The 17,825-nt window shown below is 38.9% G+C and overlaps 2 protein-coding genes across 5 annotated transcripts in view; one reads left to right on the forward strand and one right to left on the reverse strand.

Moving 5' to 3' along the window:
- Nucleotides 1-6,697, forward strand: part of LOC124550856 (CST complex subunit STN1-like) — a 30,050-nt gene extending 23,353 nt beyond the window's left edge. For 3 of the 4 annotated variants that reach the window (XM_047125592.1, XM_047125593.1, XM_047125594.1), the window contains exons 4-5: nucleotides 1,888-2,026; nucleotides 6,369-6,697. In XM_047125592.1, the coding sequence (XP_046981548.1) occupies nucleotides 1,888-2,026; nucleotides 6,369-6,544 (315 nt within the window). In that variant the 3' untranslated portion in view covers nucleotides 6,545-6,697. The remainder of the gene's footprint in view (nucleotides 1-1,887; nucleotides 2,027-6,368) is intronic. The other variant, XM_047125595.1, reaches the window with a different exon arrangement.
- Nucleotides 6,698-13,796: 7,099 nt separating this feature from the next.
- Nucleotides 13,797-17,825, reverse strand: part of LOC124550919 (fasciculation and elongation protein zeta-2) — a 451,515-nt gene continuing 447,486 nt past the window's right edge. Inside the window, exon 8 of the mRNA XM_047125716.1 lies at nucleotides 13,797-16,023. Within this exon, the coding sequence (XP_046981672.1) occupies nucleotides 16,007-16,023 (17 nt within the window). The 3' untranslated portion in view covers nucleotides 13,797-16,006. The remainder of the gene's footprint in view (nucleotides 16,024-17,825) is intronic.

Here is a 17,825-nt window from a genome sequence, read left to right on the forward strand (position 1 = left end):
CAAAATTGTCTTCTTGCTGAACGAATGTGAAAACTTCTGTACTATGCTGAAGGTGTGGAAAGCAATCAACTCATGTGATGTTGTTTTCCAAGCAGCCGAAGCAAAGCGTAAAGTGGAGAGCACTACGATAATGAAGACCTGAAGATAAGTGAGGCCATCTATTGATGCAGAGTTGAATTCAGTACTGAACAACAGTGATGAGCCAGTCAGTTCGGAATCATCAACTGCTGATACTTTGCACACTGACATGTTCCACATGCTTCCAGGAAGAGGCGATATTGATGAAGATGATATTGCTAAGTGGCTCATTGAGGAAGACTGTGAGAAAGGCCAAAGTTTAACAGACAAAGAAATAATCAAAAGTGTGCAGGAAAGTATTGATGATAGTGGTGAAGAAGAGGACATCAGAGGAGAGAGCATGAAGATTTCTCACACTGCTGGTGCTGAAGCTACAGACATCTTCCTGGAGTACATTATGCAATAAACAGATACACACAGTACTGAAGTAGTGCTTGTAAAGAGTTTATGCAATAAAGCATTTCCCATCGCATATCATCTTTGCGACAGTTAAAAGTTTCATAGTGAGTGATACTGCTGTATAACTACATAAACATTCAAGAAAAAGTTTTCTTTGAAAATAAATGTATCTTTGGACTTAACAAAATATATCCCCTATGTTTTTAGAATTGTATCTTTGGGTATTTTTAAAATAGCATCTTTGGATTTAATGAAGTATATGTCCCCTGAATAATAATAATAATAATAATAATAATAATAATAATAATAAAATCATATACAACTATCCAAGGCAATGGCTTAGAAAAATTCGCTATAGAAGAAAAAGTACATAAAATGGAGAGAGCTTATGGAATAACTAGGAATGTCTACAACAAAAGGTGTCTGTCTAAAAATTTGAAGATACAGCACTACAACACAGTAGTAAAACCAGAATGTCTTTATGCAAGTGAACGTTTAGTACTCAACTACAAATTACACAGACTTGAAGTCCTAGAAAGAAAAACCATTCAAAAAATACTTGGACCACCAAAAAATACAGAGGTATGGAAATTAAGAAGCAGTGTAGTAGTTTATCGCGACATAGAAAACGTAAATGAAACACTACGAAAGAGGTGACTGCTATTTTTTGGACACTTATACAGAATGAACAGCAACAGTTTAACCAAACAGATTTTTAAATATTTTTGGGACAAGAAGTCAACAATAGTCTGGATTCAAGAAGTTAGGAAAGATTTGGAAAGAAACAACATAAGTGAAAGAGATGCAACAGAAAAAGAGAGTTTCAAGAGGAAAGTGTTAAAAATGGAAGGATTCCAAGGCAAGAGGGAGAAGAAGACAGGGTCAAAATGGTCTGAGGAGAGAAAAAGGATACATAGTGAAAAGATGAAAGAATACTGGAGGAAAAAGGAAGAACAACAAAGAAGGAAGCATTGAAACTGGTGTGTGGTCCTTAGATGACGCAAAGAAAAAAAGAAAGAAGAAGAAAATCATACACATTTAATAACCCAGCAGTTCCATTATCTGGCACCTATGTATGCAAGGAACTGCTATGTTAACGAGTGTCTAGGGTATTTATTTTATCCACCATTACATACCCCAACACTAGTAATCTATACACTTGATACATGTCATATGCATCATAGTACCTGACCACACATTGAACAGAAACTTTTTTGAGTGGAATCTATTTCTCTGTTTGTTTTTTAGTATTAATTTCTGTGTGATTGTGAAACCTGATGAATATTTTAAAAAACCAACATTTTGAATGGAATAGCAACTGTAAGCAGAAAATAACAACTGTTAAAATGTTTATTGTGGCTGAAAACCTAATTTGCAAGAAAACATTGTATAGGTATTTTGTTTTCACAGGCAAGACTTTCTTTTATGGAAAAAGTGATGACAAAAGCTGACGCAGCACGTGAACTTTTGGATCTGGGCACAACGGTACATATTCAGGGCAAGGTATACGAGCGTTACGAGAGGCGCCAAGTGTTCGTGACAGACATCTGTATCCTTACATGTGCACTGACATCATTCACTTTTATTGTCTCTTGTAGCATTAACGTTGTCTGTGAAACACTTTTTTCTTTTAGCTCTGATACCATTACTTTCACTAAATCTTGTTTTCCTTGCATGCTATATGAAGTAACTAATGTATATGTTTGACTCATTGGGTGAATGGCAAACTAAGGCCTGTAGTTCAACCCTTAGTCAGCCATAAGATTTTATCTGTCTCTTCCATGACTTTCACACCCGATGGTGATTAGTTTACACTGATGAGCTGAAGCATTGTGACCATTGTGCAGCATGAGACTGAATACTGCCTGGTAGTGCTGCGAGCACATGATGTGGTCCGGGAAATGTGTGAGCAGAATAGAGCAAATGGGGAATCATTCTAGCAACTACATGTACTGAAAATTGGGAATGTACTGATGTGAGTAAGTCTGGCAAAGGACAGATTGTTATGTCCAGCACTTGGGAGCAGGCAGATTGTAAACGGCAAAGCCAGTCAACAATTCACATGAAACTGTCATGAACATCTATGGAAGGTGGTTGAAGTGTTGTGCTGGACAAAAATACACTTGCTGACGCTATGGTGGGTGCCTTGTTTTGCTCTGGGAGGGGACCGAGTGGATACTATAACACGGAGAATATTATTTCAGTTTTTTGTAACATAGATAAGAAAATTACTTTGTCCAATCCATTTCATGAGTATTTACTACTGTCTCTCAACATTGCCTCGCTTGATACAGACAAAATTAAAAGTCTCTCACTCTGAGTATGTGCAATAGTAACCTTCGCTTATAGCTCTGCCTAATACATTGATTACACAACTGGCATACTAGAAGACGATGCTGTCATCTTAAGTCAGTGCTCACTGACTGGGGCAGGATGGTTCTGTGCTTGGCGGTAAATAGACAAGTGCATGCGGCGGCATAGTGAAATGTTTGTAGGCCTAGCTGCGTTGCTGTTGCTCATTCGTTGATGCAACTTGCAGCGACTATTGTTTCTTGTGGTCGTGTTGCGAGATATCGACCTTCCTCAGGCACCTCGCTCTTCAGACGACAGCACGTAAAGGACAGTGAAATCATGAGTAGGTGACAAGTCCGTGAATACCCTTGTCTCATAATAGAATGTGGAAGTCAGAGACTTGCCAGTCTATAAAGCAGCATAGATCTGTGGCAGACCTGATGACATACTACAATGCTGCAGCAGGCAGAAGTGTTTCGAAGCAAACTATACAGCACACACTGTCGAGTGTGGGCCCCCCCCCCATCAGACGACCACTATGTGGTCCCGTGTTGACCCGATGACATCGTCAGTAGTGATTACAGTGGACATGGGATTGTCGACACTGGACTGTGGATCAGTGGAAATATGTCTTGTAGCTGGATGAATCATATTAATTGTTACAGCAGATCAACATTCAGGTCTGGATACACCGCCGTCTGTGTGCTCAAAATATCCACCACTCCGATATCACGGGCCTTTGTAGGCAGTGTTATGGTATGGGGGGCATTCACCTGCACTTCCGTGGGCCACTGTGGGCCGTAGCTGTGGCTACATGAACATTATTACGGACCACCAGCATCCCTACATTTTCCAGCAGGATAACTGTCGATCTCACAAGGTCATAATTGTCTTACAGCTGTTTGAGAAGTGTCTCGGCCACAGAATTTGGTTGATCTAAACCCAATGGAATGCGTGGGGGTTGCTGTCACGGGCCAGTTCTGCACCCACAAACCATCAGTCTGTGATTTATGGGAATTGTGTAGTCTGTGCGTAGATACCGGGTGCCACACACTTCTGGAAATTGACTGAGGACTAATTCAATCTGTGTCCTGCACAGTTGCTGCTATATTGTATTCTGAAAGTATACCACTACACTATTAAACTAATGGGTTGTCTCATCAGTGTATATGAAAAATGGCAAGAGGCATGGTGGTGTGGGGTGCACATTAAATTATATGTCCACCTAAAACTGAGTGAGGAAGCCAGTTCAAAAGCTGGAGCAAGGATGCCTAATGAAGTGCAGTGGTGTCACGTGAAGCTTCAGGAGGTCAGTGATCTTTGTTTGAGCTCCTACTCTCTTTTCTGCCCACCCATGCTTCTCCCCCCCCCCCTCCCTCTCCCCCTTTTCAACTCTGTTTCCTTTCATCTTCACAGCTGGTGGGTTCCTCTCATCCTGGGGTCTGAGTGACCTGTCTTCCCCACCCTCCCTTTCCTGACCTAGGATGGCTCATGTGCTTTCATGTGAGTCTGTCGGTAGTACTAACATTTCTGCTGAATTACTAGCAAACAATTCTGTCTCAGTTTTATAATGTTCTGTAGATTAGTTGTGGTTCAGTCTCTCAACTGAACGCCAAAACAACAACATCGACAAATTTTGGTACATTAAGTCTCATTTCCACAGGCAATGATACTACCACACTGGCCAGACAGGTGGCCTCTGGAACCACCCTACTGTCTCAGTGATGCCAGCTGACCTGACAGAAAAATTAAAAATTGTTTAACTTGCTGACCACATGCACCTTCCCCCACCACCATTCAAGACTTTCAGAAAATGCTACTATGTGGAGCTGTTCTCATTCTGCTTTTTTTATTGGACAGCACCTTTCATTTATGTATGTGAATAGTTACTGTCATGTTGAAAGAATGAGCTTTGTCTTCAGCTAAGTGACTAAATACTTTGTAAAGTGGCAAACTGTTCTAAACCTTGTGATAGGGTTCTAATAACAGCCTTCAGCAGTTCTTTATAATCGGCTGTAATAAAGAAACACAACATCATTGTAAATGATGATGATGATGATGTGATGATGATGATGATGATGATGATTTTTATGATGATGATTGGTTTGTGGGGCACTCAACTGCGTGGTTATCAGTGCCCATACAAAGTCTCATTTTTTATGCAGTCCATTGTTTTTACACTGTCCAATCTAGCCACTGTCACAAATGATGATGATGATGATGATGGTGATGATGATGATGATGATGATGAAGACAACACAAACACCCAGTCCCTGGACAGAGAGAATCCCCAACCCGGCCCGGAATCGAGCCTGGGACCCCGTGATCCAGAGGCAGCAACGATATCCACTAGACCACGAGCTGCGGACTATTGTAAATGACGTAACATTTTCCAAAAGTTTTGTAACTGAGAGTACGGGCTTGTCGAAATTCATATTACTGCATAACAATCAATATTTTGAATATATTGTATTATGATGAAGTGGAATTCTATTTTTTTATTTATCTCTTCAGAGATTTAAAGCCGGCTTTGACCTAATTAAAACAGCATGTAAATATAATAGTGCTCTTATTGACACAATCACTGAATGATGAATGTTCCGCACAGTAGTAGAAAATTTGGTGATAAAATTAAGTAAAGAATATAATATATTTACAGTATCTGTGACCTATCAGAGCCTTGACTAACTCTAAAAATAAAAATGAGGCAGAACTTTTGAGAGAAAAACAGTACTTTGCAATATAACTGCAGGGTATTATAAGTACCAGGCACAATTTCAAGTGAAAATATAGAAATTGTCTTTTTAGAAAAGAAGCGAGTATTCAACAGCGATAATAAAGAAGTCTGCAGTTGCCAGGCGTCCCAGCGTTACGTGGAACGTAAGGCGAGCTGCCGTGTCATGTCGCACATATGCCTAATTTTGCATAGGACAAGAAATGTAGCTCAAAAGGATTTAGAAAATAGTTTTTACTTATTCATTTACTTTTCGAACAACGCTTTGTCCTGTGTCAACAATGATGTTACTAGTGTGTTGATGCCCCCCAAGCAATTTCAACGAGGAATACGTTTTCATACTTGTTATTTGTGAGGCTATGTTCTTCTGGTTAACATTATGTTTATGCCTGCATGTCTTATTTAAATTGACGCTATATTGAATATAGTACAAATAGGAACTCAGATTTGCATGTGGAAACACTTACTTGTCTCAGGGGGTGATTGGGGAGGGGGGGGGGGGGGGGGTTGCCTGTGCAAAAAATTGTTGCCTGTAGAGAGATGGCTTTACTTCAGGTGTGAACCAGGATGATTAATAAGTGGCTTTTCCATCTGAGCAAGTACTCCAACCCTAATGACCTAACAAGTGGCGAGTTGTTCAATTCTCATCTTCCTTTTTCTTTTGCTTGAATACTTACCTTTGGTTGTTTCTCAGTTTAACACAGTTTCCATTTAGTTAATTTGTAGTTGTTCATCTTGTTTATTACTGAAAAAGTGTGTTAAAGTTGCATGCAATACATGCTATTTGACTGATGCAGTCTGTCAGCTCTTGGCAGCAAGTTTCACTGCACTTGTATCGATTCCTTCAACCTTAACACACATTTATCTGTCATCAAGAGCTTAGAAGAAGAAGCAGATCACATTTTGAAAGTTTGTGCATTGTATAAGATGTATGACCGCGTAGAATCTGCCAGGAAAGCTAAGACTCTGGATTTAGTACTGGAAATTTCCCATTTTCCAGAAAGGCAACATCGACGAGCATATGATCCGTGGATTATATAGGTTAACTTGTTATGCAGAACTTCTGATTTTACCTAAAATTCCTTCTGTACCATTTCTTTTATTTTTATGCTTTGCTCTCTTGCTCTTAGTTTTACCCCATTGTTTTGTAAATTCATTTTTACTTTTTGGGCAATAAATATTTTTTTTTACTTGGTTGGTTGGTCTGTGAATGGTTAAACGTTGATGTACATAACAGTTTTTGTTGATGTGTTTTAAGAAAATATATGTTTACATGTTTTGACCAATGAAGAATACAGCATTGTGTTTTTTCTGTGATTTTTAAATAAATGATATTATCACTATTTATTCTGTGTGTAAATATTCTTCTGTTTTGTGTGTAATGGCATACTTTAATATCCTTAAATGCTTCTACTTGCCGTGTATACACAGCTGTTTACACTTGTTGATGTATGTATTTAGATGATGAATCTGTTTCGCTGTAAACCTCAGATGCTGGTTTATCACTTATACCTAGAACCTCTCTATGCTATGAATGTGTAACAATAACCTTGACAGTATATCATTAGGTTCAGTGGCACCTTTTGAGACGTTCTGATAAACACTCTCAACAGTTGTTCAGTGTTATTCCAACATTTGAGGCACTACTCTCAGGCTTCTTTTGAAATACTCTAAGGATAATCCCTCATAGATATCAAACAAAATAACTAATTACAAAAGCTTTTTAAAGTGGGATATCTCGGGAGTGAAGACTGCTACATATACACAGCAAGCTATCTGTCTGCCAAATTGCCACCGCCAAATTGTGGCTGAGAGTCAGCTGGATTACCCAGTTCCCAAGCATACCATCTAATACAGTTCTTGATTTTGATTGCTTCAGAGTGTGTGTGGCTTGGGTTCTTCCTAACTGCACCAGCTTTTGTGAGTTATGCAGTTGGAAACTCTCCTTGCAACATATGCCTTGTTTCCCATAATCTCCCCCCCCCTCCCCCCCGCTGCCAGCACAGCCTTTGCTAGTCCCTGACCTCCCCCTCTCCTGCTCCAACCACTCCAGCCTGATACACATCTGCTGTTAACCCAGTGCGCCTCCAAAGTCTTTTCTCCTCTCCTCTCCTCTCCTGCTCCTTTCCCCCCTCCCAGTGCAGCCTCTCCATGCTGCACTTAGCAGCCCACCATCCTGTCACCCTCACCTCTACCATACTTACCCCCACTATTTGCCCCAGCCGAAATCACTTTTAACTCTGGTGGGGTCTCACTGGCTGGAGATGAGAGTGAATGTGTATGAGTGTATATGAATGTGTATGTGTTTTTCTAAATCGGAAGGATTGTCCAAAAGTTTAATCTAGTTTTACAAGTGCCTGTCTGCTGCTCAGTGTCACCTCTATGTGGTGAATGACTTTCTATCCTCTTCATATTGTTGTTCTGCATAAACTGTGATAGGTATGGTCATTGGATGGTACTTCATACCAATACTAGCTACTCGTTTTTGTATTCTGTTTATATATGAAGCAATGGGAAAGGTACTATCTGCATTTGTTCCATTCTTACTAAAACTGCTCTAACTTGATTGTCACGGCCACTGTGCAAGAAGATAATGAAGACAATAGTCAACTTCAATTAACTTTACCCAAAATACACTGCCTGACAATAAAACCAAATCACCCAGAGGACATTGTTGGATGTTGGGTAACTTAGTTCACTTACACTCCAAGACGAAAGAAAAAGGACACCATGAAGGAATTATGTAAATTGGTCACAAATTGACATTTGTACAAACGTCGATGGAAAATGCAAAATTGTAAACTTTGGGACAACCGATGGATGAATGTGTGATGCAGTTGGCGAGGATATTAAACAGGTGACATGTAAATACCAGGGCATAAAGTCTTTGCGAATTTCATTCTGTGTACTCAATTGGACAGTAACTGTGCCTCGCAGACAGGTGCACGAACAACATACGCAGATGTCAGCATTTGACAGAGTATGTGTAGCTGGGCTGAAAGAAGCCAGCTGGAATATTAGGGCAATTGAATGGGAGCAATGCCACTGTCTGACAATTTTGGCAGGAATGGGTGATCCGTGTCCGAACACAGTGTCGAGAAGAAAGCAGTCGACCTAGAGAGACGACAGAAAGAGAGGACCAAACAACTGTCGGAGAAGCACTTAGAGCCCCAGGTTCATCGTTATCATCAATATAATGTGCAGTTGGTGCTTCAGTGACCACAGTAACCATTAATAGATGGCTCACAGATAGTGATCTGTGCTCACGACTCAGCTTGCGCCAACTACCATTGGCCTCTGTTCACCGACAAGCTCATTTGTGGTGGTGTTGACCACATTCATCTTGGAATCTCATTGACGAGAGTAGAAATATATTCAGCAATGAGTCCCACTTCAAACTGAACACCGTTGGCCTGTGAAAACGTTTCTGGAGATGCTCTGGAGGATGGTGGGATACCAACCTGACTGTTGCCTGCCAGACAGCTCAGCAACCAGGAGGAACGGCCTGGGGTGCTGTTTCTTTTCATAACAGGACTGCTGTGGTTGTCATCTGCAATATCCTTACAGCCCTTTGGTAGACTGGTGATATTCTTCACTTCATTTTGTTGCCCTTCTTGGCAAACCACCCTGAGCTTACATTTCAGCAAGATAATGCCTGTTTGCAAACGGCGAGAATTTGTGCTGCTCGTCTTTGTGCTTGCTAAACTCTACCTGGGCCAGTAAAGTTACTGAATCTCTCACAAATTGAGAACATTTGGAGCATTATGTGTAGTGTCCCCTAACCGACTCAGAATTTTGGTGATTTAATGCACCAGTTGGACGGAATTTGGTACAATATCCTTCAGAAAGACATCCAACAACTCTTGTCAATCAATGTCAAGCCGAATAACTGCTTGCATAATGGTCAGAGGTGGACTGATGTTTCATTGGCTCACTCAATTTGTGAAGCTCTTTGTCTCGAATAAATCATCCAATTTTTCTGAAAGTGTAATCAGTTTTGTCTGTACATGTACATCACATTTACCAACTTCCATCCCATTCCGATAATTGCTTCATGGTGCATCTTTTTTAGTGTGTTCATACCATTAGTAAGCATGTAAAGGATCATTTATTAGAGTTGTCGCTGGGCCTGATAGGGTAAGTAAGAGCACAAACAATGTCAGAAGTTGCGTGATTACTGTGAAGGTTACAGAGATGCCACAAACTCGTATCAGTCGGCATTGTCAGCACTTGACAGAGTTTGAAATGGGCCTCATTGTGAGTCTCCATTTGGTTAGGTTGTCAAATCGTGCAGTATCTAAATTTGTGGGGTACTTGGAAATAACAGTGGCCCAATGTCGGACAGCACGGAAGGCGGCTGTACTAATCGTCACAGTTCCGATCGACCGTGTCTCGACGACACGGGATGGTAGCCGTATCGTGCATTATATGCATCGAAACCTGTTCGCATCTGGTCCTGTGATCTGAGAGCAAGTAATGGATTCCCTGCAGTATTTTGTGTCACCTCACCGTCGGTCAGAGACTAGCAGCAACCGTCCTGTGTGTAGGCAGCTGCTGGTAACACCTTAACACAAATGGCTGCATTTAGAGTGGTACCTCGACTTGGAAGCTGCCGAGTGATGAATTGCAGTTCTGAACCGTGGCAGACGAGCACTGTCAGCTAGGTCGGTGATGCCTCGGGAAGAGGTCCCATTCTTCCAGTGTTTTGGAGAGGCACAGTGGCGTTTCTCTTGGAGTCACATTGTGGGGAGCCTTCTTCCATGACTTCAAGTATTTAGGGAAGTCTCACGGCACAGTGATACGTTGGACATCCTGCACAGTCATGTGTTACCTCTCGTGTGACGGTATTGTAGTGCCATTTTTCGACAGGACAGTGCTTGTCCACACGTGGCACACATCTCTAGAAACTGCTGAGGTACTCGTTTGGCCATCGGTAACCTGCAAGTCCATCCTAATATCAGTATTCAGGACACAAAGGATCAGTTATAATAGTTGTGGACCATCTTGCCTCAGGAGAGGATACGCGGGCTCCATGACACGCTTCCTAACCGAATGTGTGCATTCAGCCAGGCAACAGGGGCGCTATGTCGTGCCAATAAGTGGACTCGTACTGTCGAATTATTTGTAAATTGGACCTGATATTGTTATCACTGAAATGACATTGTATACTCTCTCAGCTTATGGCTACTTTGTGTGCTTTGTCGGGTTGTGTATTTTTGGGAGAATGGCACTACATTTCTTCCAGTGATAACCAGTTAAGCTCCCAGAGCATATGTGTTGTGTGCTTTATATTGACCTGTTATGAGCTGAGCAATGTAGCCCTCAGCTACTTTGGTGATGTCTTTCCTCCAAATTGATAAATGAAGCTGTACACTACTCGAGATCGGTTCGGACACTGCAGACATGAACCTCTCGGAAGAGGTGTGGCGTCGTCTTCCTGCTTCTTCTGAATTGGCTTACACAGCCAGTAATGGGGCAGCGTACAGTTTAATGTGGGCTCTGAACAGCGGTGCGATTTTGGAAGTTTTCACATTAACAAATTGTTGCCAGACGTGAAAGATGCAAGTTTCAGTAAAAAGTTCTCGGGCCGACTGAGAATCCGATCCCCGAACTTTGGATTTGCACATATTGCTAAACACCCTGCGTCCCCAAATACCGGATCACTACTTAAGAATATATTGAACAACTCTTGTATACTGTTTCCTTAGTACACAAATTGTGCTTTTCCAGAATCCTCTCAACAAATCATGTCATATGACAAAATCCAGAAATTCACCACTAATTGTGTAATAGGATACTGTCAGTTTCAGTCTCTCAGTTGTGGACATCACCACGAATTTATTCAATATATATTGAGATCAATAATGATCCCATTGTGCTTGGGCACACCTGATGATAGTTTTGTGGTACATTTCTGTCTTTTATACCATATCACATTCTGTGGATAAAAAAGTCTTGAAGCCAGTCACATATTTGAGGACATACTCCATATGACAGTATATGTATTACCAGTCAATATTGTCAGATGTGTTTTGGAAATGTAGTAAAATGGAATCTACTTGCTTGTTTACATTTACTATGGGTTGGCACATAATGTTTCCATCAGCTTCAAGTGATAACAGAAGCTTGGTGAATGCAAATATGTAATAACTTAATAGTCGTAAATACAATTACACAAATGGGCAATCACTACAATATGTAGCACATATTGGCAGACCTCACTACACCCTGAAAATAACTTCCCTCAAATGTTCTTTGTTTGCCTGTATACACTGTTGAAGGGACTGCGAGAAAGCGTCCGTAATAAGCCTTAATGTATCCTGCAGAATGGCACTTATTTCGCAGCAAATGGAGTTCGTCAGTTGTCCGCAAATTATTGGCAAAGCCCCTTTCCTTCACAAAATCCCAGAAGAGGTAATCCATGACTGTTAAATCTGAGAAATGGGATGGACACATCACATTGACGAAACAGGATATTACACTCTTTGAAAATGTTCGTCAGAGCACAGCTGCACTAAGTGTGCTGTGCAAGCCGTTGCTCTATCCTGCTGAAACCAAATGTCATTTGGCCATCTTCTGCCTGCAATTTTGGAATAAGGAAATTCTGCAAAATTTGGCAGTAATGGATGGTATTCACTGTTGCTACACACCCGGCATCATCCTAAAATAAAAATCGGGACCAATAATCCAACATCTGTGAGCTTCACACCAAATCACAAGTTGTGGACTCACCTGTGGCTTTTCATGTAAACACTGGATTTTCCTCAGATCAATACCAAATATATATATATTTTTGCTAACATATCCATTCGTGAAAAAATTTGCTTCATCAAACATAAGCCATAGTTGGAGCAACAGTGCTGTTTTGTTAGTCATTGAAAGAATGTTGTGACATAGCAAATTGGAATTACTCCATCTGTTATGACTTCAGCTTCTCCTATTAACAGTATTTTTCCCTTGTTCATTTATTAAATATTGTACATTTTCTATATACTGTACGTGTGGGAGGTGTTCAAATATTCCAAAACATCAGTTAAACTGTTTCTCACTTAGATTCATTATTCGAGCTAATAATTTTGATGTGCTGATCATAATGCTGCACTTGATTTCAGTGGGAAATCACTTAATTAAAAGTTATACCTAATTGAAAATTCCACTACAGTATAGATAAACCTGTGTGATCTAATATATTTTTGGGCATAGTGATACCACCAATTATAAAGATTTGCAGCTAAACTTTCAAATTACACATTTCCAATTCTGTGAAATTAATTAATTCACAAGATAATTAATAGTTTTCATTGTAGATTTTGCATCTATGCTTATTAAATTTTGACCTTTGCCATTATATGTTTGCAGATCTGAATTTTATACACAATATGCCACACTTCATTAATTGAATAAGCCATTAATTAAGGTTTTTGCCTAAGCTGTTGAGATTTTTTGATATGGCATTTGTATTCCTAATGCAAATGCATAAAATGATTGCATTAACTTTTCAAAATTTCTAGACCACCACATTCTTCACAAACCAAATTTTTATCAATACTTATTATCGATCCAAGTAGTGAAATATGATGGAGCATTTTATCAAAGGATTGTATATTTTCTAAAATTTGTTCACACATCAGTCTTTAAACAGTCAAATGCTACTCAAAATCGACAGTCTTTGCCCAGTCATGGTCAAGCTAACAAACATGTGGTATCTGTGACAATCTACTTCCAGTGTTTGCTCATGCCACAGCTATGTGCAATTTGTTAAAAAAAAAAAAATGTTCATCAGCATCCACAAAAACTCAGTAGTGTCATGTTTAAAAATTTTCAGGTTATTTCTGTAACTCAAGTTAATGAATATTGTGACCGATTTGTTTAATGGTTTCACATGATTGTGAAGTGGAGAATGGTTTTTTGCATGAATGTTGTGTACAAAATCTGTGCTAATACCTTGATGTGGTCAGGAAATGTCATTGTACTGAAATTTAGAATATGGTTTAATGTCTTACAACAATGGACACCAGGGCACAAAGTTCGATACAACAGTTCTGTTATCCTTCTTGTAAAAATGCTGAGACCAGTACTGTTTTTCCAGGTAATTGGGGTGATTCATTGCACAAGAGATTAGTGATAAATTTTAATTTGGGAGTGGGATACTGCTTCAGCAATGTAATATATAACAAGGAACTATCAATTTTATGCCACCTGGGAAGTAAAAGGAATCATATAGTTTTACTGTGTTGATAATGATTGTCTGGGGGGGGGGGGGGGGGGGGAGAGAGAAATAATTGAATCAAAGAACATTTGTTTTCCTCTTTATTTTTCAGTATTTTACAGTAATATTAAGCTATTCTTACTCCTCTACTGGTACAATCTCACAGTATGTCACACTGCAGGACTTGTGCCATTTCTTGTGTACTTCAATGCACACACAAAAAAATAAAGCTCATTGTGTTTGACATTACATTTACTATTGGCTGATGCAATCACTTGACATATTTTCAAAACAGGTAATACAGAACTTACTACCCTATGAACAGTGTCCCTTTCATAAGTAATAATTAACCTACAAAAAGAAATCAAGTGGTTAAGTTGTCCAAGGTTTTGAAAATCCCTTTTTTTTCTTCTGTAGTGTAGCATAAGCATTTCTCTTCCCATTCAAAATTGTGCACAGAAAAAGAACGTGCTCTGACTTAATCGGTAATCTTACCTTTCATTTAATTCCTGTGACACATTAACACTGGCTTGTTTTCATAGTACTTTTGTGGGCGCAGTAAGTTGGTTTTTGTGAGAAGATTATAACACTTTGCTAATAAACTGTGATGTAGATCTTTTTTCCTTTCCTTTCCTTTCCTTTCCTTTCCTTTCCTTTTGATGCAGCAGGTCGTGTGTGGTAAAATATCAAAATTTTATAAAATGCACAGTCAGTAAACTTTGTTAGGACATTGAAACAATGTTGCCACAGAATGTTAGCTATTGATAAGTAAAGTGCTCCAATCAGCAAACTTGTTCAGAAATATGGAATATGTTTGATGCTACTGACTTTTTTTTTTAAAAAAAATGGCTTTCTCTGTTGCAGAAAAGAGAAAACTGTGTGCACTCTGATTTCCATTTTGATATGATACTACACACTGAATGCTTCTTTCAAATGTCTCAGAATACTGAATTAATGCCAACAAAAGTATCATCAAAATTTTCGATCTTGTGCAACTTTTATGGATGATTTTAAACCCTTATTAATATCTACCTCAACTGCTACAGTCCTTTTCTAAAGTTAAACTTCCTCAAACATAATTATTGCAGTCAGGCTCTTCTACATCATACCATTCCAAAAAGCTGATGACTCATCTTTAACATGACTTCTCTTCTTCTTCCTGTTTCATTTGCAAATTTAAGACCAAATATAGTGCAGAAGGTAAGCAGTGCTGGAATTTTTAGCTCCTGAAAAATCATTTAAACATGTTCATTATGAACTTTTCAGGCTTCTTCCCAAAACCAGAGACAGCATTTGTAACAGAATCTTACAGCAGGTTCTGAAGTAATGTTTTGTAATGACTCACACTTTAATTAACTACAGTGAAGGAAGTGATACAGCAAGGCATTTCTAACTAACTGAAGCAGCACAACTGCAACAATGTAGGAATTAAATAATAAATAAAATTGTAAATACAAAAATATCAACCATTGCATTTTGTACAAAAATTATAAGGTTCAGTGTCTAACACTCAGAAACCAATATATATATTTATATAGACATCTTTAGAGTAATATACAGCATTTACATAATATTTACTTTGCATTTTTAATTAATGCTTTAATTAAAGATTGGAGATACATATGCACACACATAAATATGTGGAATGGCTGCTGTCAATACATAAAGCTGATGAACAGGTAATGTTTAGCAGTGGAACTGGGCAACTCAGTATACCAACTGTATTGCTAACAGGCACAAGTGTAAAATGTGACCACTCCCTTTATTTATCACAGAGTGTTTTGTAATTTGAAGTTTTTTGTGCTTTATAAGTCAAATACAGATTTTTTTGTATAAATTTTTCTGCTGAATTATAAACGTTGCTCACAAATCTAGCAGGTCCAGTTCTAGTGGGAAGCCATATGAGAGTACCTAATAAACTGAACTGGTATTTGTGGTAACTCTTGTGGTTTTAAGGTTTTGTTCCTGTGCCTTTAATTTACGAGTGCCTGTTTGCTTGATAACACTGAGCCTAAATTACACATAATCAAGAATAATTTGAAGGTATAAAGAAGGTGCATGCTGAAATGTATAAAATGGATTGGACAGTGCAAAATTTTGCTCCCCTTCCCGATAATCAATCCTGTCGCACATTTTCAGATCACTCCATTTCATACATCGCAGAACTTGTGTACAATAAATACTTGTTGCTGAGATAGCTAAGATACAGCATACGGCAGATGCACATTTGGGAAAATGTGCTTCGACAAGGATTGTAGTATACCTCCAAAAGTAGAACAGAGGCGACGATAACTTTACGTCGGACATAAAACTGAAACAAATAAAAAGAGATATTTATGGTAGACGATCTTGGGTAACTCTTTTTTTTATAAGCAGAATTCTGTATACACACAAAATTGAGAAGCATATGTAATAAACTTTATACCACTGACTAGGAAAACAACAACATACAAATGATTAGTACCACAGACAATGTTTATACTATATGCTATTACTACATTCTTTTGCAAAATGATTATGTCAGAATACATTTCTCAGATTGTGTCTTGTAGGTGGTTTAAAGAACTTGTAAAACTATTTGGGCTAAAATAGTGATAGTTTTGCAGTAACCATGGTCTTATGTGCACAGTTCACTGTCATCATCAATGAGACTATTTTCTGTTGCATTAGAGTGTAATATAAAATAACAAAACATATAAAAGTCCAGGTGTCAAAAGCTGGTGGAACACCTATTCAGAAGCAACTAAAAACATACATGAAATGTTCAAAAAACTATAATTCGATAATGCAGAGACATGCTATGATTTTTCCCCACTGTAAAAAACATGGGATAACACAAGTTAACTAAACAAATTAGAGATGAGTGTACTGCATGAATATGATCTAAACAGACAATAATTCAAAACTAAAAGTACAAGCTTCCAGTCTTCTCAAGACAAAATTTTTATGAGAAGTAGAGAAGAGAACATAGCAAGAAAATAAGAAGTACAAAGAAAAATGGGGAAAGAAACTTACAGAAAGAATAAGTAATTGAGTGATTGCTTTTTCTGTTCGAATCTGATGGGATTTGAATCTATTTTGACTTGACAGAAGCAGAGCACTGAAACTAAGTGATGGTTTACCTCAGAGGCCTGTTTTGGCTTCCTTCCTTTTCAGTCTGTATACATATATAAATAACTTACTGGAAACGTCTTCAAGAAAATTCATTTACGCTGATGACATTTGTTTGGTAATACACAGCTCCAATTATTCTGATGCTGAAACCACTTTGTCCACTGATACGGAAGCCTTAGATGTGTACTGCAAGAAATGGTGTCCCCAAGTAAAGCCTCAGAAAAGGGTTATATCTACATTTTTACCTATGCAACAGACAGGGAAATTAAAAACTAGAAGTCAAATTCATAGGCCAAATCTTTTCATACTCCAGTACACAAAAATACCTAGGAATAACACAAGATAGAATTCTAACTTTCAAGCACACTCACAGATGTAGCTGCTAAAGAGGATGTCTGAAGTAATGTTCTTCAAAAACGTGCTGGTAACTCATGTGGAGCTAATTCTCATGTTTTAATATCCATAGCCTTGGTTATATCATACTGTGTTGCTGAATACTGCAGTTTGGGTCAATAGTGCTCAGAAGATAGACAAGCAACTCAATCAGGCAGTGTGAATAATTATGGGACCTATTTCAGCATACAAACACCCTATGGCTTCCTGTTCTCAGCAGAATCCCACCTCCAGCTCGAAGAACTTTAGAAGCTCTCCGGATGATCTGAAACAACATTTAGAAGAATCCTCGGCTATCCTCTCATCCAGATATCATACAAGCACAACACCAACACACCCCACAGGGAGTTCATAACTCTTTGGCGGGTTTGTGCTTGGCTAGCAAGGGGTCCCAGCCTTTGCAGCATCTTATCCTTCCATGCTGCATGTCTATCCTCTCACTAATCTTTTTCCACTCCCTTGGAGAACATGTCTGGGATCTTTTTGAAAATTTGTTCTGCATTTTCAGTAGCCGATATCAGAGCAGTTTCTCCACTGTTTTTCGTTCCTCTTTTCTTTCTTCCCCTCTCCTATCCTTCCTCCGATTTGGTGTTTGAGGTTCCTCTT

Source organism: Schistocerca americana, chromosome 9 (assembly GCF_021461395.2).
Source record: "Schistocerca americana isolate TAMUIC-IGC-003095 chromosome 9, iqSchAmer2.1, whole genome shotgun sequence".
Classification (NCBI taxonomy): Eukaryota; Metazoa; Arthropoda; class Insecta; order Orthoptera; family Acrididae; genus Schistocerca; species Schistocerca americana.